Source organism: Morone saxatilis, unplaced genomic scaffold, assembly GCF_004916995.1.
Source record: "Morone saxatilis isolate NCDOM2014 unplaced genomic scaffold, NCSU_SB_2.0 Contig19, whole genome shotgun sequence".
Classification (NCBI taxonomy): Eukaryota; Metazoa; Chordata; class Actinopteri; family Moronidae; genus Morone; species Morone saxatilis.
The window spans coordinates 16906293-16931976 of NW_023339751.1; the positions used below are offsets into that span (position 1 = coordinate 16906293).

At 40.9% G+C, this 25684-nt stretch overlaps 2 protein-coding genes across 16 annotated transcripts in view; both read right to left on the reverse strand.

Moving 5' to 3' along the window:
• Positions 1–2334, reverse strand: part of camk2g2 (calcium/calmodulin-dependent protein kinase (CaM kinase) II gamma 2) — a 67722-nt gene extending 65388 nt beyond the window's left edge. For all 13 annotated transcript variants that reach the window (XM_035662990.1, XM_035662986.1, XM_035662987.1 and 10 more), the window contains exons 1-2: positions 2142–2334; positions 1046–1140 (exon numbers count right to left, since the gene is read on the reverse strand). In XM_035662990.1, coding sequence (XP_035518883.1) covers positions 1046–1140; positions 2142–2206 — 160 coding nt within the window. In that variant the 5' untranslated portion in view covers positions 2207–2334. The remainder of the gene's footprint in view (positions 1–1045; positions 1141–2141) is intronic.
• Positions 2335–9867: 7533 nt separating this feature from the next.
• Positions 9868–25624, reverse strand: si:dkey-174i8.1 (arylsulfatase I). Of its 3 annotated transcripts, none has more exons than XM_035663033.1 (5): positions 22493–25624; positions 21558–21727; positions 14567–15128; positions 13517–13849; positions 9868–13414 (listed from the first exon to the last, which is right to left on the reverse strand). In XM_035663033.1, the coding sequence occupies exons 3-5, from the start codon at positions 14866–14868 to the stop codon at positions 12328–12330; spliced, it is 1722 nt and encodes a 573-aa protein (XP_035518926.1). In that variant the 5' UTR covers positions 14869–15128; positions 21558–21727; positions 22493–25624; the 3' UTR covers positions 9868–12327. The 3 variants fall into 3 exon arrangements, with proteins under 3 accessions (XP_035518926.1, XP_035518925.1, XP_035518924.1); XM_035663032.1 differs by having other exon boundaries at positions 14567–15265; XM_035663031.1 differs by having other exon boundaries at positions 14567–21727.
• Between the last annotated feature and the right edge of the window lie 60 nt (positions 25625–25684).

Below are 25684 nucleotides of genomic sequence, written 5' to 3' on the forward strand. Positions count from 1 at the left end.
CACACACACACACACACGGTCATAATTTTTAAAGGACAAATCCAGGGTGTTACATCTTGGGTTTTCGTAGTTTTCTTTTTGAACAGTTACAATAACACTGCTCAGCAAAGTAATGGGAGACCTAGAAACACACCCCGACAACAAGCTGCCTTTGTGAAATACCACTGTGCTGTAACGTTAGCGTGTCACTCCAGTGAGGCAGCGGGGGCACCTGATTTGACTGTTTACATGCGTGCTGAAAAAGCCGGCAGGACAGGAAAAATGCGCGGGCAGGGTGGTAAACACACACTGCGGGGAGCTAGCACGGCTGGCGGTCCAACAACAGCAGTCCACAGGATGAGAATTACAGTGTTTCATCAAACGCTTCTCTCATGATCTTCTGTTGGTGACCTTTCATTTTTAGGACAGGCTACATGTTGCAAACCAAATGTGTGGTATTATCAGTTTTATTTCTCTACATTACCCTTACTTTCCATCGTGTATTGTTTTCATACACAATCACAGGTTTGTGTGTTTCTTTTCCAACTACCTGAGCCTTTGTTTCTCACTATATGTGTTTCTTACTCGGTTAAATGTCCTTCCAGCAATGTTGTCGTGCTCCTAGATTTCAGCAGTTAACCACACGAGTACGGATTTGAAACATTTAACATTTAATATAAAGACCCGACTTGTTGGAAATCAGAACTTTCCTTTATCTCACGCTACGAGCTGCTGTAAGAGCGGAGGATATTTTAGGCTGAAGGTCAAGCCGGTGCACACACAAACATTTGTGAGAGGCCATCAGTAACCATAACAAACCAAAAATGGTCGCAAACAACTGCCAAAGCCCACTGAAACCGCGGCAGCACGGCTCTTGCCAAGTGGCCTCCAGCTTTTCAGGAATCTCCGCCGACAGGGACAGGACAGAGCGCCTGGATCGCTGCTCTTGAGGAAACAAACGGACGAACCTGCGGCTTCACCGACCTCACTGAGCGGCCTACCGTCGTCAGCTTTCAGTTTGCATGCAATTCACGTGGCTCCTTGACGGTTTGACGGCTGCACTTACCTCTGGCCGAGAGCTTTTTCGTGTTAATAATTTTAGCAGCATACTCCTGGCCGGTGGACTTCTTGACGCATCGGCGAACCACTGAGAAGGCACCCCTGGAGCAGAAGAAATCGATAAGCCAAGTGTCAGATCAGTGAAACCACTTCAAACATAACAAAACTCTCTGTGTCAGAGGGGGAAAGTGCATGGCTGCGCTGAACTTGTCACACACTAAGGGCATGCGTTCATCACATGGAGAGGGGAAAGGAAGTCACATACATAATTAACACAGTCTGCATGAGATGTGAGAAGGGGGTCCTGGTCGCTGGTGCTCGACTAGGAGAGGGTTTTGTCATTCTTTTTTTTTTTTTTTTTGCACAGACGCTTCCTTTAAACTCCTGCTCATTGGTAGGTGGAGCAGCTCTATTAGCCACACGCAGAGATTAGATGTTACAAAGTGGCTTTGTAGCCAGGATATACACTGTAACCTAAGTGTCCTCTCGTGTTTTTAATCCGGAATGCAGTAGTAGGGCGAGAAGCGCATAGCCACAACGTGCAAAGCGCCACAGTCTTGTTTGCAGCAAAGCCTTCTTTTTTCTTTTTTTTTCTTCCTTTCTTTCTTTTTTTTTGTGGCTTGACACATACAGTAGCCCCGCAGTCTGCTCACAAATGCACAAAAAAAAACGAGCTGCATGACTGAACAGGCGCTCGAGGATGCCACCGGTTCAACGGGGTCCGCGCGAGCGACTTCTCGGCGCGTGCTACCTGCACATAAATTGACAAACAAGTTGGTCCTACGAGCGGACGTTTCACACCTTTTCTGTTACAAATGGAGCCACGGCGGTGCCCCAACACCTTTGAATACGCATTCGGGGTTAAACTCGAGCCTCCTGTGCCGCCAACATGAGCCCGTTTACAGCTTATTGTTGCTTAGGTGCTTCTCCTACCCTTCCCTGTTTTTTGACAGCCCCTCTCCTGCCTTGTCAACATTGAAGTAAACGCGCACAATGGCAGCAGCAGCGGCAGAGGAGAAAAGCGTGCAAACACACACACACATACACATACACAGAGACTGAATGCAACAAGAGCAGCAGCAGAGGTGGTGACGGTCGCTTACTTTCCGAGTTCCTCATACAGCTGATATTCGTCTGTGAATCTGGTCGAGGTTACAACTGTAGCCATGTTGACTGAAGTGAAGGGGAGAGGGGGGGAAATCGCCTCGCGCTTCAGTGGCCGCCTCGCGCAGGTTTCGGGAGGAGGAGAACTCGTGAAGGCAGAGAGAGGGGGAAGAGAGGCTCGAGCTCAGAGAGAGGAGCAGGGAGTGGGAGGGGGGAGGAGAGAGGGGAGCCTAGCTGTAGTAACAAAGATCCTCTTTTGAGGTGATGAGTCACTGTGTGCGTGTGGTTTTTTTTTATTTTTTTTTTTATAAAACGGAATTGAAATGAAAACTGGTTTGCAACGCGCAATGAATGACCTCGACCGGATGCATGTTTTGTAGTTATGACATTTTCTATTTCATCTTCCATGTTTCTAATGTATTTTACTTACGAGTCAGAAGCAGCTTTATCAGCAAAGTATGAACACATACAAGGAATTTGACTCTGGTTTAAGTTGCTCTCATTGTTACACACAATTTAAAGGAAGATAGAAATAGGATAAACACTATTATGTACATATACTTTTATATATTTAGATATAATTATATAAAACAACAATGACTAACAACATTCAACGTTTAGTGTCTGTAACATTGCTTGTACACATCTTGAAGTTGGTGAAATAATGTAGCAGTGTGTGCAGAGAGTGTATTTGCTTTGTAAAAAGGAAGTGGAAGTGTTGGTCATGACAAAAAGAAAATTCCAAGTCAGTCAGGTTCCTCACTATAAAAACAACACTAACTGATAACTAAGTAGCACAAAACACAAAGTCCAACTGAGGCTCATGAGAATGTCATTACTTTTGTAGGTATTTTGTCATAAATTGATAAATAGAAATCTTGACCTGATGGGGGCGCTAGAGGAAAAGTCAAGGGATCATCAAGGTTATAATATTTCATCCTATGGGGAACATGAATGTCTGAACCACATTTTATGACAATCCATTCAATCGTTGAGATATTTCAGTCTGTGGGGACTGATGGACTGACAGAGGGGCTTATTAGTGAAAACACAGGTGTGGGGGAAATCTGTCTGCAGGGGCTTTAATGTGCTCTTCTTTTCTAAAAGATAAACTACGAATGACCTTATTGACAATATTAATATTGACTATTTGCACTTGTGAGAATGATTCATTTTGGTATTTTCTGAGGTGGATTTAGATTTTTATGTCCAGTGTTTAATCATACATGGGCCTCACCCTCGGTTCAGCAGCCAAGGAAGGTGTCGCTTCACACTGACGCTCATCAGTCTGTTAAAACTTGAATCAGTCTGATACAGTCTGTTTGTAAAATGCACATTACGTTTTATGGGTAGTTATTCCCTCTCTGGGTGGGTGAGTGACCATGCACGGTGAAATCACAAGCAATATCTCCTGCACACTGTTAGGTGACACTCATCTATGTCCCCCTGCTGTGTTGTGTTTAGATGTTTTCTCGAACCAGAAATAAGATCAGAGTGAGACCTCTCACTGCTGTCTCCTCTCTGGCAGTAGTGGTAGAGGTGTGATGTAAGCCACGCGAGATCTTTTGGAGCTACAGATCCAGATTCAGTTTCCCCATCTCTCTCTTCCATCACGATGTATATGCACAGAGGTAAAGCTGACACCAGAACAGCTGATGGGAGCAGCATCCTTCGAAGACCAAGTCGTGTACTGAGATGTGATGCCGCAATATTTTAATATTGGCACAGAGCAATGAGCTGCGTGCCCACTATGTTATGGTTTTCATTTCCTAAACTGGGCTCCCCCAAGAAAGAGGGAATCAGTCAGCACTCAAAATGTAGCACCATGGGGACGATAATGTTTACTACCCTATTCTGTTTCTCCTTACTATAAACCATTTTATAAATCATAACAACAAAAATCTTCTTATGTAACAGGCACCTGCAGTCAATACAAATCTTTTTTTTTTTTTACAAACTCCTGCTATCAAAATAATCCTATATATTTCTTCTTACTTTTTTTTCTTTAGCCTTGCATTTTTTAATAAATAATCCTTTTTAATATGAGCTTTGCCTATTTGCTACTGAATGTTTTGTTGGTAATGATATAATACTGGAAATGTATTCACTGAATTATTCCCTGAATTGTTTAAAGCTATTTAAGACTTCTGACACTTGACGATATCTTTCATTTTTTCCACATCTGAGAAGTACTTCAACGTCTCTTAGATTGATTTTAGGGCATAATTTGAGCTTAAAAATTGTGAAATAACACAATAATATCCTGGCAGGCTCTTTTTTAAAATTAATTTTCCTTTTTTATTTTTTTTACTATTCATCTATAATGTCCAGTCTCTGTAATACCAGACTGTGTTATAGTGTTACCCCTCAGGGCCACTTCCCTGTGACAGTGCACTTGCATAGGCTATCACCTTCACAGCTAAATGCACATGTCTGCCTCTGTCTTTCAACACTGCGTGTACCCATCTGCCTTCATAGTGCTGACAAAGCTTAATTAATACCATGATCATCATCATTATCTCAGTGTTCACAGTGTTTCCACATTTTCTTAACCTTTTCACAATCATAACTGTAATTTGAATTGAATCATGATCGTTGCAGCACCCCCACCAATAAATCAAAAATACCTCAAATAAACACAATAGAGACAAAAATCAGTGTTCTGAATACCTCTTATCATCTAGACCAGCCAGTAAGGATCGGCTTCGATCCGACACGTATGCAGTTTTAGGGATTTAAGCCGGAGCATTATTGTATAAGAGACAGGGAATTATACGTGTTATGTAATGGCCCGCTGCAGTGTAAAGGTTTATCTGAGCTTTCATGAATATCTCATGAAGGGTATTAATATATCCTCTTGGCACCATGTTTAAGTATGTATGTGTTTGTGGGTGATTACAGCTGCACACACTCCAGTAAGGTAATGTGACAAGCTAATGCTGGCAAGAAATAAAACATCATTTTTCGACACTTATATGTTTCTTCTGTGGTTTGATAATGAAAAAGTGTTTAGATCGTAAGATCCATTTCTTATGAGCTTTTTGGTCATATTACATGATCTTCATGAGCAGATAGAGATTCACAGTTTTCATGTAATTAAAGATGTTAAAATATTCATTTCTTCTGAGCATTAAAAGCTGCTTAAAGCTGCTCTGATCCATATTTTTATATTAACAACAGGCTATATAAATGACTATATAAAAGGTGTCACTATTGACAAACCTGTAAATTATAATCATCAACTCTCACCTGTCTCATCAACTTCATGTCTGTTTTAAAAAAAGCTTGAAAATACCAAACTGTAGAATAAATTATCAACTAGCTGATGAACACACAAAGACTTTATTACATATTTTCACCCCTCAGTGGTATCTGCTGGTTTTCTTTTCAGGCTGCATACAGCCCCAACAACTTTCACCAATAAGGTACAGCATCCTGTGCTATTCCTAACAATAGCCTGAGAGGCAAAAACCAGGGAAGAAGAAGGTCACAAAGCATTTGCTGCTGCTTGTTAAAGGACCAATGTGTATAATTTAGTGGCATCTAGTGGTGAAGTTGCAGACTGCAACTATTTGAACACCACTCACATCAATATTTAATGACCTGGGAAAAAGTCTGTGAAGTGTGCAGGAGAAACTACGGTGGCTGCAAAAGTAGCAAAAAATGCAAAAGGGCCTATCTATTACCTGTGCTTGGTTTGACCGTTCTGGGCTACTGTATAAACATGGCTGTTCAACATGGTGGATTAAAGGTGACCTGTGGTGTCTGTAGATCAAAACAGCTCATTCTGGGGCACCCTGATAGCCCACCTGGTCGAGCTGGTACCACATGTACAAATGCTGAGTCCTTGCTGCAGCAGTGATGGGTTTGAATCTGACCTTTGCTATCTGCTATGTAGCTGTTGTGTTCCTGCCATTTCTGCTTGCTTGTCTGTTCAAGTATGTAACTGTGTCACCCTTTCTCAATAAATCACCATTAAAACCTTCCTTCTCAGCATTTTGGTTCTGTTTGCCATAGCCAGCATTACTAAAATATAAGATAAAGACACAACATAAAGGTCAACATGCATTTTCTTAATAACAGAAAAACACTAGGAGATTTGTTTAAAAAATGTTCAGAATAACATTTCATCCCAGAGTGATGCTTCTAGCTCTTTGCTAAATGAAATGGTACAATACTGAGCCTGTTCAGTATGTTTAAATGCCAACACGTGTATCTCCTTTCTGTACGCCTTGCCTCTGAATTGTGGATGTATATCTGGAACAGTGTTTAGAGAGCATTGCTGGCGATTAATGAGTGTTTGCAGTGAGCACAGGAGCTGTGCGACCAGTTTCTGCCATAATTACAGGGAGCCGCTCTGATATGAAAGCCTAATTAGCGAGGGTGCAGAGGTACCGTCGTATTAATTGCTGAATTGCTGTGTTTCCTCAGTGATGTGCTTGTCAGGCGAGTGGGTGGTAACAGTGCTATAGAGCAGCAGTTACCAACCTTTCAGGCTCATGACCCCTAAAAATGAAGCAGTGTTTACTTTCAAATTGTCATCTGCGTTATTGTCACAAGTTGCTCAGTGGTTTAAAGTAAGTACATTTACTTAAGTACTCTTATTTTTTATTTTGTGTACTGGACTCGCGTTACTTTATACTTGTGCTGCACTACATTTCAGAGGGAAATATTGTTTTTTTTCTGTCTCTGGATTTATTTAACTGCTATAGATATTGGTTACTTTGATTTCACAGATAAAACATACGATCAACTACTCTACTCTACTACTCTAGGGCGCCCTTAATTGAGCATCCACCCCGTGTACAGACAGAGTCCTTACCTCCGGCAGCCCAGGTTTGATTGCAGCCCTTTGCTAACTGTCGTGCCCCCTCTTACTACCCACTTCCCTTTCAATATCAATTAAAGTCAATAAAAGTACCAAAAATAATCTAAAAAAACCTATATGATTATTATAAATTAAGGATATTTCATGCCTACACAGGTGTTTTCAGTTATGTTATTGAAGTTCTTAATTGTCCCACAACAAAACAGGAGAGCCCCCTTAACAATACAATAGCTTGAGTGAACAAATGATCTTGTTTGCATAAGATTAAAAAAATAAATCTTTCGCTCTCTTATTCTCTAAATGAAAACATGCTCACAGTGATGATACTGTAACAGTAGTGTTGTGGAACCATAGTGGCCAAAGGGGACTGACTCATTCTGCAAGAATGTTTCAACTTGGCTCACGGCTGCTCTACGTATCTTTGGAGAGTCTCTCCTCCCTTGTGCTGACCAGTGACATCATGAGACTTGTGTGGTTTTGAGGTGTGTGTGTGTGTGTGTGTGTGTGTGTGTGTGTGTGTGTGTGTGTGTGTCTCAGGGAGTGACCACTGTCATTTCCTTGCACAACACCCAGCGGTCAGACCTTCTTATCTGCTGCTGAACTGGACTGACGCAGCTCACTGGGTGTCATTCAGTGAATCTCTTTTTCAAGTTTTAACCTTAAAAGTCTCCTTGGGAACAGTTACACAGTAACAGTACTGTAATGTACAGTAGAGTGAATCTATTACCTTTCTTTCGCAATTATTAAATTGTCACATTGTCCTAGATAAGCATTTAATTGCACACCAGGGCTATTTCAGTGCTTAAAGGGCTGCAATTTACGATGCAAGAGACTGTAGTGAATGTGTCCCCAAATGAGTCGCTGAAAGGGCTGCATTTACTTTCAGTGTGGAACAATTAGCCATATCAGGAACACAGTGTCCAAGTCATACTTAAAACAGTATAAGCCTATTGTGTTTAACTTCACGACTTTGCCAAAGAATCTGAAGTTAGCCTTACCTTCAACTGATTATCTAACAGTGGATATGACAGCTCCCTCCCACGTACTGGATAGCACTGTGTATTCAAGTGTGTGTGTGTGTGTGTGTGTGTGTGTGTGTGTGTGTGTGTGTGTGTGTGTGTGTGACACCTCCTCCGTGATTTATATCATCTGACGGTGCCTTATTTCTGCGGGCCATTGCCGTATACTGGGAATCAGATGTGTGGGCATGTAACGATTGTCTTCTCCAGTTTCTCACATGTATGGGACTCTGAAGGTCTCTGAGCCACATTCCTACTGTTAACCCAAAGCAGTCTCATCAAATCTCATCACTGGAGTCTAGTTTCCATGGTGTGAGGTTTTCTCTGTGTGTGTGTTTGTTGTATGCGCATAGAGGAGGTGAACAAAGTGCCTTCAGCTTCAGTGCTCCTTGGAGCGATATCAGACATGTCATGAACTCTGTGCAGATTCTTTTAGAATATAAAGCCTTTGGTTGCTTGATTTCTCATAAAGATGGAGGTCACAGAAATTGTTTGATTTTCTTCTGGTGTTTGTGAAACAGCTCTTGAATTGCTTTAGGGAAGAAGAAGTCTCTGACTGACAGGATCTATTGGCAGAAATGGAACATAATATGCATACAGTAACTATGTTTTCATTAGTGTATAATCACCCGAAATTGCGTGAAGCGATGCCACTAACTCCTACACACTGGACCTGGACTGTGCAACTCTACGGCTATTCAAAGCTCTTTGCGGACATCTGTGTACCTCTATTTCGTTGTAATTGCACAGACTGCCTGCAAGGTCACTATGCTACAAGGGCACGTCTTGTAGACACCGATCTACTGCGCATGTGTTGAACGAGTCCTCCAAGCAGACTTCAAAAAGCAGTATAAACAGAACTACTATGTGTCCACAGCTGTGTACACATCCATTTGGGAATATATTTAGGCATTCAGGCACAGCAGTGCTGTAAGCTAAATGCTAACAGTAGCATGGTAACATGCTCAGAATGACAATGCAAACATGTTGAGCAAGTTTGTTTACCATGTTTACCATATTATTTAAAGGTCACTTGCCACTAGATCCAGCACCAGCACCTCCAGCAGACCAATACAATGGGCACTGCTAGACTCCATTGACGAAATCCCTAATTTTACCTGATGTAAATGATCAGTAAGCACACTTTAAACGGACTTTCCGTGGTCTTTCCTTTAGTTCTGCAGTTACCTGATCATAAACCAAATTAGTAATTTAATTATAATCCATGCAATAGTTATTGAGATAAATAATTCACTAAGCAACCAAAAACCAGACTGACATTGCCATCCCCAAGAGCCATGCTGGTAGCACAAAAACAAACAGTATTTGTTTTTGTGTCACATACAGTACAACACTATGGATGGCAATGTCAATCGGTCAGTCTGTCAGTCCACCACTTTGGTCCAGAATTAACTACCTCAGCAAATACTGGATGGACTTTCAAAGAAGTTTCTGATGTCATGTTTCTATTTTGTCTACTTCCCACTGTACACGTCGTACCCATTAATAATACTTTTTTACTGTTATCTTGCACCAATGCACTCAGGTACACACATCCTTACAGACACACAGAGAGTCTTTGCTAAACAGTGAAACACAACTTCACAAAGTTCATTCTTGACTACCAGCCCCTCTCTTTTTGGATGGCAACGTGGACAGATTTGTTACAGAGTGTGTCCTGTAACTTGAAAATGATAGATTCAGTTTGTAATAGTCAGTATATCCGATCCGGCTCTTGTGCAAATGTCAAGGACCAAGACACCAAAGCCCAACCTGCTCAGGGGCTCTTGGAACTGCACCACAGAACATACTTATATTATTATAGTATTTATTATTCTTATTATTAGTAGTAGTAGCAGTACTTAAAGCAGTATGTTTAGCAGTAGTTCATTGGTAGTTTCCTTGACATAGGATGCAAATATAAAATAAGAGAAGTTAAAAGGTAAGATGTTTAACTTCATAAAACACAGTTGCACAGTTATTGTCAACAAAACCAATGAAAACACTAAAACCAACAATTGATTGATCTTACAGGTCAGTATTGTCTGTGTAGCCAAACCCTGATATAGCTTATGGTGTCATTATTGTCCAAGATAACTATATATATAGAAAAATACTATTATATTATTCATTTATTACGATTAACATGGGCATCATATTTTTTTTGACAATCCCACCTACATTAATGGGATTTGTTGACAATTACAGTAGCCTTGTTCTTTAAACTTGAAGGTCTTCCAACTTTTACTTCGTCCTTACTATAACTGGTTGGTGTTTTATGTATGCAGTTTGGGTTTTTCAGTAAACAAGACATTTTAATCTGATCTACAAGCACTTCAGTCATGACAGCCCCCTGCAGCCCCTGGGGAGCTCTCGCTTCCCTCCTCCACTCTTTTATGTCACTGTACGCCACAGAGCTCTGAGCCAAACATGGCTAATACTTCCAACTCTGTCTTCCAAATGAGCACAAACAAGTGAGTAAGGTGAGGAGCAAAATAGGAAAGACAATGGGGTGGGGTTGCAGAGGGAATGAGCAAAGAGCTGAGGGATAAATGGGGGGAGGGTGGGTGACAGGGAGGGAGGAGGAGGTGCGTAGGGAAGAAATAGTGAAGAGGGACAGTTTAATATTCATTATCAGGCCACTGGGGACAAATCCACAGCCTTGTTGCTATTGTATGTGGGCTTGCTGCTGACAGTCACCCTCAGAAACACTTGTACATCCACAGACACACTCTGACTAAGACACACACCTAGAGGCTAAAAATCAGCTGCTGCACACAGTACCGAACAATGCTGATGATGTTTACTGTGGTACATGTTGTATGAGACCAAGCGATACCACCTCTAATCCATTCTAGCTACACCTCATCAGACAGCATGAGCCTAAACAGTGGCTTCCTCAGCCCAGAATAGTATTACCTCTATATTGGATTATACTGCATTTTACAATTATGGTCCATTGCCAATGTGCCAACACAGGGTAGTGTACCCTTTATGTAGGCGTGTAGCATATAATGTTATAATGTTATGTTTCCCGAACCTAAGAGTATGCCACTCATTTAACTTTGCAATCTTATAACACTGTTGAACTCACTGTGGACAATAAAGAAAATAATTAAATAAATCAGTAATGCAGCAGACCCTGCTAACAAACTTCAAATTCTTAAATGTTCATGTGACCTGCAGTACACTGACCAAGTGTACCAATTTAACACTTCCTCGATTTTCCCTATAATCAGTACCAAATCACAGTTTATGCCAGGAAACATCTTGGAAATTGTTAAAATAACAAAGCTGTCTTTTTCTGAGTGCCCAACAAGTTTGGTCCATGACTTTCTGCAGAGATTGTATGTAGTCATGAGATGCTAACATAGATTTTTTAGTTGTCATCATTTTATTTAGATCATTTGAATCCTTTTTCCAGCATTTCATAACACAGCAGATGAGTTAAGTAACATTCAAAAGTCCAGAAAAGACTGATAGTATCAGCTATTTTTGTTAATTAGTCATTGCTGCTGGGACATCTTGGGGTGGTCAGAAGTCTTTCAGAATATGCACTACAGTATGAACAAAGTGAATGTGTATAACGCCTAAGAACAAAAAGACAAGGTGACATTTGACAAATACATCCCCCGTGGGTGTCTTTGTGTCATCCTTAAAGGGTCCTCTGGAATGATAAGGAGATGAGACATCGAGAGGTCACTGTCCGTGCCTTTCTTGCTCTTCCCATCTCTTCAGGCCTCATGTCCACATGTATGCACTCTATTCAGTTCATGAATACAGGCATACACACACAATGACACACACGTTGCTCCCTACGCAGTCCAACGCCAGCCCAAAGTCACCCTGCTTCAGTTTGGCCGCAGGACAGTGAGTGAGTCAGCTTGCTCAGCCAGCCGCACAGCCCTGTCTGCTGTGTCTATCAGGCGGCCTGTTTATATGGCGACCTTCAGTATTTGATTGTGGCTCTATCTTGTCTGTTTTAACCTGCCTGCTTGCCTGCTGGTCTGTATTTTTGTTTGTCTCCATCTCTCTTTCCCTTTCACTTCCTCCTGGTTAAGGTCTGAGTATGCTTCAAAGGATTATCGAACAGTGTCTGAAACTCCCTACCTCCACTAATTTCTGATGTTGTAATTGTCTGTGTCCATTAATTTTTGCAACTTTCCAAATACGCCTCAGTGTACTGATGCAGTGAAAGACCTGGTGTTTCACTGAAGGTGTTTTGCCTTGAGCGTGGCTATTCAGAACATTAACATTGCCTTTAGTCTACACTTTGTACAACCTAGTTCGTTTGAAGCATACTAAACCCTTTCCAACTGATGTTGCTAGATAAGACATTTAGGAGAACAGGGTGTTCCTCTGTAGGCGTGACCCTACCTTCTTGAAGAGGGCTTTTAATTTACATACTTTGCAGTGCTTAATCTTCTTCATTTTTTCTTTCCTGACATTTTCCTCTCCACTATCCTTCTCCTGCCCCTCCAGGCCCAGCCAAGGGCTCCACACCCCTCCATGGAGTTCAGGGTCAGCCATAGGATCATCTGGTAGATTTCTAGCCATCACAGCTGTCTGGTTGTACTCTGCCAGCCTGGTAAGCAGATGTTTCACTATCTCTGGACGAGCTTCTGCTAGGTCTGATCTCTCGTAGGGGTCAGAGGTGACGTTAAACAGCCAAACTGATTTCCCCAGCTCATTACGCCGCTTCTCAAGTTTCTGCCATCGTTCTGGACCAACAGGAAGAGCTTGTGGTGGTATCCAATCCCCATCACCCACATTTCCTGTCAGTAGCTTCCAGTCCCCAGCCCTTATTGCTGCCCTTATGGCTGTGTCCCAGATCCCAAAGCCATTGAGTACCAATGCCTTGTCATATGGCTCCCCGGGCTTCCTCGAGACTGGGTCAATGTTGAAAAGGATTTCAGTGCGAGGACAGCTTAGGCCCTCGCTGATGGTCCCCCACACATCATGACCATCTAGGCCACGATGAGACGACAGGGCCCCGGCCAGCCCAAGTAGTGTAGGATACCAGTCAGAAACATGGATCAGTGCTCTGCTGACTACACCCTTCCTCTTCAGGAGGGGACTATGGACAAAGCCCACAGCCCGGATGCCCCCTTCCCAGTAGGTCCCTTTGCCACCTCTCAGGGGCCAATTGCTCCCCCCAGACAATGGCTGACCACCATTATCAGATGAGTAGATCAGTACTGAGTTTTGATAGAGCCCACTAGTCTTCAGTTCCTGGACCACTTGTCCAACCCCTTCATCCAGGCAGCTCAACATGGCTGCATAGTGGCGCCTGAGACGATTGCTCTGGGAATTGTAGTGGTGCAGAAAATGGTCCGGTACCTGCAAGGGTGTATGGGGAGCCTGAAGGGACAGATAGAGGAAGAGTGGTTTATCGGGGTCATGGCTGCTCAGGATCTGCTTCACTCTGGTTGGAAAGAGGGAACATTGGAAGGTTTTTAAAGATTTTTTTTAAGTTTGTCTATCAATCAATCAAAATCTTTGATTTGGTTTATACCTTGATGCTCACCTCTCTATGTAGAGCAGAGTGGAGTAGTTGCCAGTCATCTCCCAGGCAGGTCTGTCTCCGTCATGCAGGTCAAATCCACAAGCTTCAGCCCCATCACAGCTCTGATAAGAGAAGTGATCTCCACTGCCAGTCAACGTGCCCAGGAAACTCTGGAAACCACGTCCTGTTGGTAAGCAACTCGGCCGGCAGAAGCCCAGGTGCCATTTCCCCACCATGTGTGTGGCATATCCAGCTTCAACCAGGCGCTCTGGTAGGGTTGGAATGTCCGAGGGCAGGCAGAGGGGTTGACGTGATCGGATGATTGAATGCTGGAGTCCAGTGTGAATTTGGTAGCTGGTAAGATAGTGTCTTGATAAGATGTATATAATAACACAATCATGGGAAATTTCAGAGTTTTAAGAAACATTTTACCCTTGCATTCTCTGTATTCACTGTTACACATCATCAAGCCAAGATGTTTGGTGATTTTCAAGAATTATAAGCTGCAATTTTAACTTTTTTGTTGTAACCACTTTGAGTGAATCTGCAAAACTCTTTAATCTGCACTGTGTTGGGTCACTGTCTACATTTAGCCAATTATCCATAGGGATAAAAAAAAAAAACCCTTCAGCTTCAAACAACAGAACAGACTCATAAATACAAGGTGCTTTGCCAATAGATTGTAGCTTATCAGTTTTGATATTGCTTTGATGTGAGGCATCTGTATGCTTCTCTAACATCACACACATAAAAAAGTCAGTGAAACATTTCTGCTTTTCATAAATCCAACTGTACTTTTAAGCCTCAAAACAAGATTTTATTCCAATAAATTATTATTCTATCCACAAAAGATATATATTTTTCTATTGATCAGGTAAGTAATAATCTAGTGCTTCATCTTGGCAAAATGGTACTTTTTTTTTAATACCCTTACTTGTACTGGAAGCCCATTACCGAATACACCACAAAAGACAAAAAGCCTATAAAGCCTAAGAATTATTATATCATATGAGAACAGATCCAGTAACTGAATCATTTCCCCATTGTAATAATGACAAAGAAATTACTCACCGCCCTGTCATGAGTTGACTGCGAGAGGGTGAGCAGATAGGCTGGACGTAATAATTTTCAAGTTTGACCCCCTCTGCTGCCAGCTGGTCCAACACAGGAGTGTGGATGTCTGAGCCATGGTAGCCAATGTCTCCGTAACCTTGGTCATCCACCATGATAAAGACAAGGTGTGGGGGCCTCGACCTTTCCACCTCCTCTGTGTGGACACTGTCATCCATAGACTTATGTTCAAAGCAGGCAAGGCCACTGAGCAAGGTCACCCCAATCATCAGGAAAAACACAGGGAGGTTTTCTCCCCTCATCTCTAGCAATGCTCTGTAGCTGTCTACTAAAGTCTGATTTTGTCTATTTTCTGTTCTGCTTACTCTGCAGTCAATAAATCTCAAGCCGGATCGCTTCTGCACAAAAATGGGGAAATCTGTGTGTCCGAGGAGCTCGTCCAAAAGTCTTATCTGTCCATTAAGTATCAGTTGTCGTCTTTTTCTGGGGCTTATTCTTGGTTTTGTGGGATGGGGCTGAGCTGGTGCCAGCTGCTATGGTGGGTGGAGAAAAACTGCTCCCTCTAAGATGGGCAAGAAGGTGGTAAAGAAGTGTGTGCGTGTGAGAGAGGCGTTCGTCTTTGCAGTACCTTGCTACATTCCTCTGTACTTTCAGGCGCCTCATGCAATGGCTGAGAAGACCTGGGCTACTGAAATACACCTACACACAAGCACACACACCAGAGAGACATACGTATACTATACACACAGATATTGTATTCGTGGCAAGAAACACCTAAGTACGAGAAAAACTGCTAGAAAATCGAGATCAGCTCAACTTTTGGTCATAAAGGTACAAACAAACTCTGCATTTATTGCCAACATCACAGAAAGAATCGTTGGGTAAAAACAAAAACTTTAAACGTAAATTATTGCAAACCAAAAAAGTGTTTTTTGGAATGTCAATGTCAGTAGACATTTTAACATGTCAAGGTGTGACAGGTGTAAGGAACATTATTAAATGTTGCAGTGCCCTGCAATAATTACTCGATCATCGTTAATGTTATGCATTTGAATGAATGAATGAAGAAACAAGCATGTTTTGATTCCAACAGGTTAGCAAGATTAATTCAGAAAGCAAAAGAACATGTGACGTACAAAATGGACAGAGTTCAGACAGGGAAGAAGAAAAATCAAGCAAACAAATCAAAACAAAGAGACCTACCAATGCTCTCAATTCCCCCTGTTTCATGATTGATACAAGTATTTGGACCCAAATACAAGACACTGATTGATTTTTTTTATATATATACTTTATTGATCCCCTAAGGGGAAATTGTTCTTTTCACTCTTTTTTGTATTCACACACACACAAGAGAGGCTGAAATGCACACTTCATGCACTTGTGGAGTGATGGGGCCCCATGACCAGGTTTTGGGGTTACTTGCTACCTTTCTCAAGGGCACCTCGGCAGTGCATAGGAGATGAAACTAGCACCTCTCCAGTTACCAGTCCACACTCCATATTTTGTGGTCTGTGGGACTTGAACCGGCAATCCTCCGGTTCCCAAGTCAAGTCCCTACACACTGAGCTACTGCCGCCCCCAATGTGATGACAATGATGAGAGGGTTGTGGAGATGGCTTACTGAAGATGGCTGAGGAAGAGCTCGTAGGTGGCTGGCATGCAGGGGTGAGTTATAATCCTAAAGAATAACAGTTGCAGTTAACTAAGAGTGTGACATAAACTAAGAAATTACTTGGACTACTCACTAAGGCACAAGAAAAGGCTATCAAACTCCCACTGTTGTAGACTGAAAATCTGGCAGTGATTAATAGTCGGAGAACCGGAGTAGATATACTGTTGGGTTGATGAGTTGATTGTAGATAGGTGAATAACAGACAGTAGTATAGGAGACACAGGGGAGGGGCAAACACAAGGAAAAGGCAAGGGTACAGCCATGGCCATGACACCACGTGCGTAAAAGCCTTAGTCAAAGTTTAAACCTTATTTTCATTTGCTTACCAGAAACTAATGAGAAGCATGTTGCTTGTGTACAAAGTAGGTAATGACAGAAAGTGTTTGTGTACCACTACTCTGGATAATCCACAGACCTCACTGTAACTGTTTTCATAGAGGGACTACTTTGATAAAAAGTGATATTCCATTGACTTCCATTGTCTTGGCGCTGCAGAGAAAAGATTTCAAAACATGGACAAATAACAGTTAGAAACCACTAGAGGTAAAGAAAAGGTGAAAATATGCTTTCTTGTCACTTTTTGAAACTGACTATTTACTGTTGATTCATAAATAAAGCAATATGTCTTACTATTACTGGTACCAACATTGTTAACACAATTACTGTCACTAATACTATCATTACTGTTATTATTTCTGACAGACAGAAAAGAATAGCAGTGCTATTAAATTGCAGCTAATATTTCCACTGTGAGTTCCCGTACTGCTTATTTCAAAACATACTGTAAATCCCTGATTAAAGTCAACTCCTGCCATCTTTCTTTTAGTGCTTGACACTGCTCAATTAATAAAGCCACCTGATGACAATTACTGTCGGTGCCGGGGCAGTGAAACCAATCTGACTAGGGAGGAACATCCGGCATTGTGATGAGAATGTGTATCGACCGCTGGGCTCTTAGCCTTAACCTCACTGCCATCTCCTTCCCATAATACTGGGAGGAAATCAATGCCTAAAATACGAGTCCATTTCCTACAGTGTAGAAGCAAACTCATGTTGCCTTTCCCGGTGGGAAAATTCACCGGCTCTTTGTCCACAGTGAGATTCAGGCGTATGCTGGAAAGATTGAAATCTATGGCAGGAGAGGGAAAGATGACAATGAGGTAAGAATGAGACTGACAAAGCGGGTGGGAGCGATACACTGAAGTGGATTAGATAGAAGGAGTGGTGGGAAAATAGATAACTTTAAAAGATAAATTGAGCAATAAGTAAAAAGGACAACAAAAAAATGGATAGGAGTGAGACAGAATAATGTGTGAGACAGAATAATGTGTGAGTGAGAAAAAGAAAGCTTCACTGTCCAAGAGTACACCATAAACAAAGTGGCATAAAAGGAGCAGTCACTCTTGCTGTGTATGTACGTCTGGGTGTAGCCATCAGTTTGCCTCAGGGAAATGCGGGGCGACATGAACTCCGTTTTACCGCTAAGAGGGGGGAGGAGAGGGAGGAGAGGCTGTAAAAATGGAAAGTGACAAATGTCTTCTTGAGGAGTAGAGAGGGCAAGAGATTGTTTTCTTTCCTCAACGGCATTTTAGAAGAGTAACAAAGAGATATTAGTAAAAACTTGTTATAGCTGTTTTTGTATATAGCCTACCATGTTGCCTGCAGAGATGCACTGTAAAGGGCCACAATGATGAACACTTAACTTTTTATGTTTTTAAAGAAGGATTTATGTGATGTCTAAAATAAAATAAATATTTCAAAAGTAATGTAAAAGGGCTCCATTTTTAAATAGAACTTTCTTTTTTTGCTCCAGTTTCAGGGCTGTACTGTACACTGCATTTTCAAGAAATGCCAATCCCTGGAAAATACACTGCAGTAAAGAGGAAATTAGTCAGAGCGAAGGATGCAACCTATAGCCCTGTGTGTATTTGTACAGTGTGGTTGCGTGTGAACGTGTGTCTGCGGGTGTGTTGGTGTTTTTTGGAAAAGTCAGTGGTGCAGAGTAAAAGAGTTGCAGTGGGTGTGATTTATTCATGACGACGAATAAGTGACTCACTCGATCTGGAGCCACTCTGTTAAGTTAGAGTTAAAGTGTGTGTGTGTGCGTGTCAAACTGTGTCTGAGTTCAAGCCGATCATACAACATAAAAATAAAAAGCCCTATTTCTATAATAAAAAGTCCCCGTCTAAGATTTGTTTTGGTATTTCAAATAGTCCACCATATGCACAGATGTAATCATGGATGCGGGTCAGTGCTAGCTAATGGAAAATGACCTCATTGATACTTAAGGATACCTGCCAGGGCTGGCTTCAAATCAATATAAAAGATGCATTTAAAACTGAACCTGTCAACTTTGCATGTTGACTGGTCTAAATGACAGCAACAGTTAAACTAAGAAGTTTTTACCTGCACTATCACAGTATTACCAGGGTGTTGTACTTCAGACCAGCACTGTACTGTCAAAGTACCATCCCATAGTAGTTTAATATAATAGTAGAAAAAGACCATGACTACTGTACATACTACTCTACTATGTTGTATGAACTGTACAAACAGTAGAAATATATCCAGCAAATAAGAAAAGAGTATAGCCATGTTTGTTTTAAAATTTCTGGAAACCATAGTCTGTATGTTGAATTTAAACATTATTTTAGCATTTTAGCATCGGTAGTGTGCAGAAAACAGTGGAAAAATGCATCTTTGAAGATACAACATAGTTCTGGAAAATAGGTTTAAAAAAATAACCATCTGATGTTCTCTCAAAGACAGACAGTGGTAATGTAGTGTTCTGAAGTCGATTGGCTAATATTTAACCTTCGCTGCAGCGTACAGGAATGTGGCTTGTCCAGATAGCATCAGCATCAGGTTTTACTTGCTGACATTGGACTTTTACAACAGCTGAAATGATGCCAACAATTACGTAAAATACAAAGTATTTTTTAATAATAGTTTATAGCTAGCAGTTAGCTAGGAGACAAAACTAGAAATATAAGGAGATTGACTAGTGGAGTAACATATAGCAGGTGGCTAGAAATATATGACTTAGAAATAAATGCTATTGTTGCTCTTTATAATAAAGTAAATATTATGGGTTACTGCTGACAGTTCACCATATCAACTTAAAAAATGACATCATTTTGACCAGATGACGACACTATAGAGGATTCAGAGGTCAGAAGGTCATCAGAGTTATTTCAGAGAAACCTGAACCAAATTCCATGGCCTTTTTGTTGAGATGTTTCACTCAAACCCACACATGCACATGCCAATTTTGTGGTGGCGCTAGAGGAAAAGTCGGGGAATCACCAGAGTCAGTAGGGACCATGATTGTCTGTACAAAATCTTGTGCCAGTCCATCTGGTAGATGTTAAGATTGGTGAAGGATAATTGAACACTTTGAGACACTAGAGGAAAAGTTGGGAGATCACTAAGTTACTATGTCTAGGCACTATTTGCTGTACCACATGGTAATCGAAATCAATACAACAGTTGTTTGACTATTTTAGTAAAACCCCAAAGTGTCAACCTCATGGTGGCACAGAAGAAAAGTCAAGGAATCAACAAAGTCAGTAGGCTTTAACCACTGGGCACCATGAATGTCTGTACAAAATGTATAGTTGCTGAGATATTTCAGTCTGAGCTAATACAGTATATACAGTATGTGTATGTATTTATCTATACATACAGTACATACATATAGCAACAAATATCCATCCATCCATCTATTCATTGACTTGACAAATACTTGCTGTTTGCTACACTAAAAAATATATTTTGTCTATACACTCAGACAATGTAATCTAAGACTGGGTGGTCCAAAGTTACACCTGTGTCTCAGTGAAACTGGCAGACGTGGGCTCTGAGACATAACACAAACACTGTCACTCCCACCTGCCCTGAAGGTGACACAGACAGACACCGTGGCTCGACTGCTCCTGAAATACTCGAGGATCATTTTCCAGCCGGCAGAAACTCAATCCACTCCCTATTCTCCTCACCTTACTCAGTGATGGATTGACAAGATGAGGGTGAGGGGGTGGAGGACTACGCGGTCTCATCACATCAAACAAACCGCCCACATCGAGGATACTGGTGGCCTTATGTCAAATCAACAAACTTTGAGTAAAGTTTTCCTCCTCCTCCTCCTCCTCTTCCTCTTTACAGTACCTCCTTGGCCGGGGCTGTTTCATCCTTTCAGACATTTCCCCTGAGGAGAGTGAGTGCTGGCTTTGACTCATCAAAAATGAAAGGGATTACACAAGCTCAATGTGTGTACAGTATGTGTGTGTGTGTTTGTGTGCACTGTGGCGGCATAGTCAGTGAAGAGTGCCACCTTGAGGATTAAAGGAATAATACATGCAGATTGATAGCAAAGATGATAAAGGAAGGATAATAAAAGGCCCTTCCATCCAAACACTATAGAAGCTGATCATACTAATTAGTATTAGTAGGAAGAATATATAGTAAATTAAGAAGATTGGAATAGAAATTTGCAACACTTGAGGATGGTTTATACAATGTGTGTGGGTTGATGTTAGCTGAGTATCTAAGTTTGCAAGTAGGTGAATTTATTACTTAAAATTACACGTTAATTAATACATTAATTAATTAGTCACACTTTAAAAATCAAAGTTAAAGCTGCCAAATTAGCTAAAATACGTTTTTTTTATTTTTATTAACAGGCTCACTATGGTCTTTTTAGAAAGAGGGTGCAGTGTGTGTGCATACCCCACCCCGGCTAGTTAAGGACAAAAGTATCATACAAAGGATAAAAGAGATGTAGCTTTCACACTAAATATTGCAAGTTCCCTAAAGTTTAATGAGACAACATTTTAACCAGTCAGACAAACATCCATATGAAAATAAGAGCAGACTATAAAACCCATTATCCCAGTCAATTATTTGTATTGTGTGATCTAATTGTAGGTGGAGCTGTGTTTTTTGTTGGTACACACATAGCTTTTCTATATATAAATGTCATGATAACTCTATATTAGCATTGGCCTTACAAGGTTCAGAGTGATTTAAAACAGTAAATGTCAATATTACTATATTGATCATTGAGAACATTAATACACAAATACTGATAAAGGATGATTGTTTACTTACACGATGATTAGTTTCCAGATTCATATAAATGATACAGTATCTAGGAGGAAAGCAGGGAGGACACTCACACACCATAGCAACCAGTTAAGGGAACTATTAGTCTGGTTTTGTCTTTGACCTATCATAGCTTGGTTAGAGTTCAATGTTGCATAACATATTTTTTCCACCATTGTTTTGTGCGAGTTTGCAGGTGTATGTGTGACTCACTGGCAGCAGCACACAGAGGTTATGAGGGGCCACCTGGTGTGATGCTGCCTCTGTGTCATGAAGCAGATGACACAAGACTCATCTCTCCCCGGACAGTGGGAGTCCTGGGAGATGCTGCACAGTCTGTCACAAACTGGGGTCAGGAGTTCAGTGTATGAGGGGGTAACAGGCTGGAGGCACACAACAAGAGAGTCAGTGGGAAGGAAAAATCAAGGGATTGCATTTAGAGACATAACTTTTTGCCAACACACATCTCATACAGTAAAGAAGTGCTTGCCAGACACCAAAAAACTAAACTTATTTAAACATTTTCTGCAAGTGGAAGAGCAATGAAGAGAGTAGATTACAGATGTGACACAGGCCTGAAATGGTGTGATCACAAGCTACACATACATTATTATTTAGTGAATCAGAAGTATAATTACATTGTACACAAAGTCTGACATCTAGACCAAATGTCAGACTTTGTGTACAATGACCAATGATACAACAAGGATGGCACTATCAACTGTATCGTGAGAATGGAATCTGAGTCAGATTAAACAATATTATTAATTCTCAAGAAGAAATCTGGCAAAATATGGACCTTTAAAAATATATTGCAAAATGTCAGAATTATACCTCCTTCAAAAGGACAACTAACCTTTTTAATTTGACATTAAAAGAAAAAGTGATACTCTCCAGGGTCATATGAAATGTGTATTCCCAAAAGGGTATAGTATGGTGTCGAGTACAATATGTTCTCTTTGCTTTAGTAAAATTAAATTTGAAATGTTTTACCTTCACTCTTATAAACTGTTACATTACCACCTTTTCACAGAATCTAAATATTCCTGCTTAAAAGAAACCAGTCTCACATAAATGACACAAATGTTTAATAGTCATCATCTGTACTTTCTACTTTTATTAAACACTTTTCTAAAAGCTCAGCTTACATTGTGTTTTTTAGTATGGCAGTCTCATCTTCACCTCATCCAGGCCCAGGGGGCAGGGCTGGCAGTGGCTAGTTGGTTGTGTCTGCCATGCTGGCATAAATGCCTCAGTAAAAGGCCACTGGGTATGTGCCTGCTGCTACTCAACAAATCTGTCTGTCAAAGTTGTCCTGGGAAGGCAAGATGGCCAACAGAGAGGTCATTAAAAGGAAAAATGAGAGCGAGAGAGAGAAACTGTCTAACACTCTTCACAGTAAAAATGGCTAAAAAGAAGGAGAAAATAAAACACACCATGAAACAGTGACAGCAAAAACCTTTAAAGGAGAGATAGGCAGGCACAAAGTGATTGAAGGGGGACATGAGAGGGGTGAAGCAGTCGTCTCACTTAACAGTTCTCCCATGTCCACAGGAAAAAACACTAAGCTTCCTCCGTTTCCTGTGTTACAGCAACAATCTACAAATCTTTGCTGTACTCCTAGCACCACTGTAATTAATGTTGCTGCCACAGCACAATAGAAAGCATATGGAATCAAAAACATATGGAGCCACAGGGGAAAGTAAAGCATTTCAGCCATGCTGCTGCATTTGGATTTTGACCTTTTTTTTTTTCTTGAAAGACAGCCAACTTCTGTCCTGGGCAAAGTAACTTATCAGACCTCTTACTGACTTGTTGTGGGCCTGCCTACTGAAAGCCTCTGCAATGTAGTGCTTGTTTAGTTTGACAGGGAAACTGTGACAGCATACAGCAGAATTGTATATTCTTAGACTTCTCACTCCTCTAATGGCAGTGTTTGTGTGGAGACTTTTTCATCTGATTGCTCACAAAGTTAAAGGATATTTCAAGTTTCTTATAATAATACTGGGACAGCATTATGGTTTTGTTTTTTAGAGTTTGAAGGATGTAAGAATTTGAACAATAGTGTTAGAAATGTCTGTAAAACACTGTCTGTAGCCTAATATCTAAGTATAGCTAAAACCACAGGTGGAAGAAGTATTCAGATTTTACTTAATAAAAAGTATACATACTGCAGTGTATATATAAAAAAAAACACTCATCAACACTGTTAAAAGTAAAAGTCTTGCATTCAAAATCTTACTTAAGTAAAAATAAAAAGTACTAGAAGTACTCATTAAGCAGAAGGCCCACTGAAGCTGGTTGATGTGGGGCTAATTTGAATTACTTTATATACTGCTAGGTAGCTTAACCTATAGCTATATGATAATTTATTCATTGATTTTTATTTTCTATGAATTATATAAATCTGCAAAGTAACTAGTAACTAAAGCTGTGCTTTAACAGCAGTGTTCTGTTAGCTCTGATATCATCTCCATGAAGAGAGGGTGATATTTTTTCTGAGTGTCTGACCCAGGACTGATCTTGGTTACTATCCTGAGGTCTGGAGACAGCTGCAGGGCAAGGCTGCCAAAGGGAGCAGCTATCATTGGTAACCTCCTGCTGCATTGATAATGGCAGCGTTGCTTTTCTAGCAAGGGGGATCATCCAGCCTCAATCAACAGGTTTAAAGGTCTGTCAATGCCCCAAAGGAAAATACAATGTAGTTGAAGCAAATTTATGTGCTGAGACTCTGTGTGCCATGGAGATTGCATTGTTTATTTGTGTTTTTGTAGTTCTTTAATTAGATTACAATTAGAGCTTTAAGTGTAAGTTGTACATAAGATGGAGGAGGACCAGGAGGGAAGAAGAGAGAGGAGAAAGATGAAAAAAAAAGATAGAACCAAAGTAACAGTGGGTCATGGGCTTCATTATTTAAATGTTTCAAAAAAAGTATGGTCATTTTGTCTGATATGACCACATATGTTGCTTTGTTTCACCTGTGCAGTGGTTATAAAAATGGGTGCAACTAGAATAAGCTACAGAATCAATATCAGCTATATTTAAGAAGAAAAATGCAGGAAAATGTAATGTAAGCTTAAAATTGAGAGTTTAAATGTGCGTATGAAAATTTTCTCAACATTATTTTAAAATCAAAATGCATAAAACTGGCAATGTACCAGTTTGAACCTGACCGAATGTTACTGGAGCTGTAAATCTGAAACGTTTTTTAGCCATGCCAGTAACGTAGCTCTTGGGATGGCAATGTCAGTCTGTCAGTTTGTTGGACACTTCGGTCCAGACTTAAATATCTTAACATCTAGTGTATGAATTCCATCCATGGTGCCACAAGGATGAATTATATTGACTTTGGTGATCCCTTCATTTTTCCATCAGGTCAAAATTTCAATTTTTCCAGTACAAATACCATCATCTGCCTCAGCTGTACTTGCTGCTAAAACTAAAATGGTGAACATAGTAAACATTACACCTGGTCAACATCATTTGCATTATCATTAAGAGCATGCTAGCGTGTTGATGTTAGCATTTAGCACAAAGTACCACTGTGCCTCATACAGCCTCACAGAGTTGAGGGCATAGACCCTTAGTCTTGTTTGTATGAGTGTTACATATCTTTGTTCAGACTCTCCACAGCTGCCACCACATGTAAGAGTTTGGCCGGGGTGTAAGAATGCGGGGTCCGATTGTGACAGATTCCTGAATATAAAGGTAAATATCTGCCGGGATTAAACTATGTCGGCCTACCAGGAGAGATATTATCATGTCTCTGTGATTTTTTATCAACAGAGTCTACACCACAAGAAACCGATTCACAAACAAATGTTAAATCAACAACATTTGTTTTTCTTGTGTCTTTAGGTGGGACATATTTCACTGTAGCTATGCAGGCTGTTGATCCAGAGCTTGCGTAAGTATTTATCCTAAAGGCTCTATGATGACAACCCAGAATGTCTTCAGATTCAGAGCAGCTGGCAGGATACCCATCAGGCTCAGCAGTTATGATCAGCCCAGTCATTGTCTACATCAAGCACTTCTAAACTAAATCGAAGCAAAGTTAAATGTAACTAATCAAGAGATGAATGTCCTATCACGGCAAGTCTCAGCGCTGAGATTTGAGAGTCTGGCTATGACTAAAAGTTACTAATGACCTCAATGCTGTAAAGCCCGATAGGAAACAGTGCCATTTGGATGTTCTGAATGTTAACTTTCCCTTGGTCGGCAGACAAGCAGGCAAAGCAATGGAGGTGGTGGTGGTGTACTATTTTCGGAGAGGCTATCAGCAACCTAGTGACATAGGTCTGAGTGACAGGACAAGTGTTGTGTTGGACCCTCCCCTCACT

Bases quoted from the DNA above. Each gene is read 5' to 3' on its own strand.
- si:dkey-174i8.1 (XM_035663033.1), bottom strand. From the start codon at position 14,868: ATGAGGGGAGAAAACCTCCCTGTGTTTTTCCTGATGATTGGGGTGACC. The intron at 13,850-14,566 runs GTGAGTAATTTC...CTATCTTACCAG, and splicing joins AGTCAACTCATGACAGGGCG to CTACCAAATTCACACTGGAC. The intron at 13,415-13,516 runs GTGAGCATCAAG...CTTTCCAACCAG, and splicing joins ACTCTGCTCTACATAGAGAG to AGTGAAGCAGATCCTGAGCA.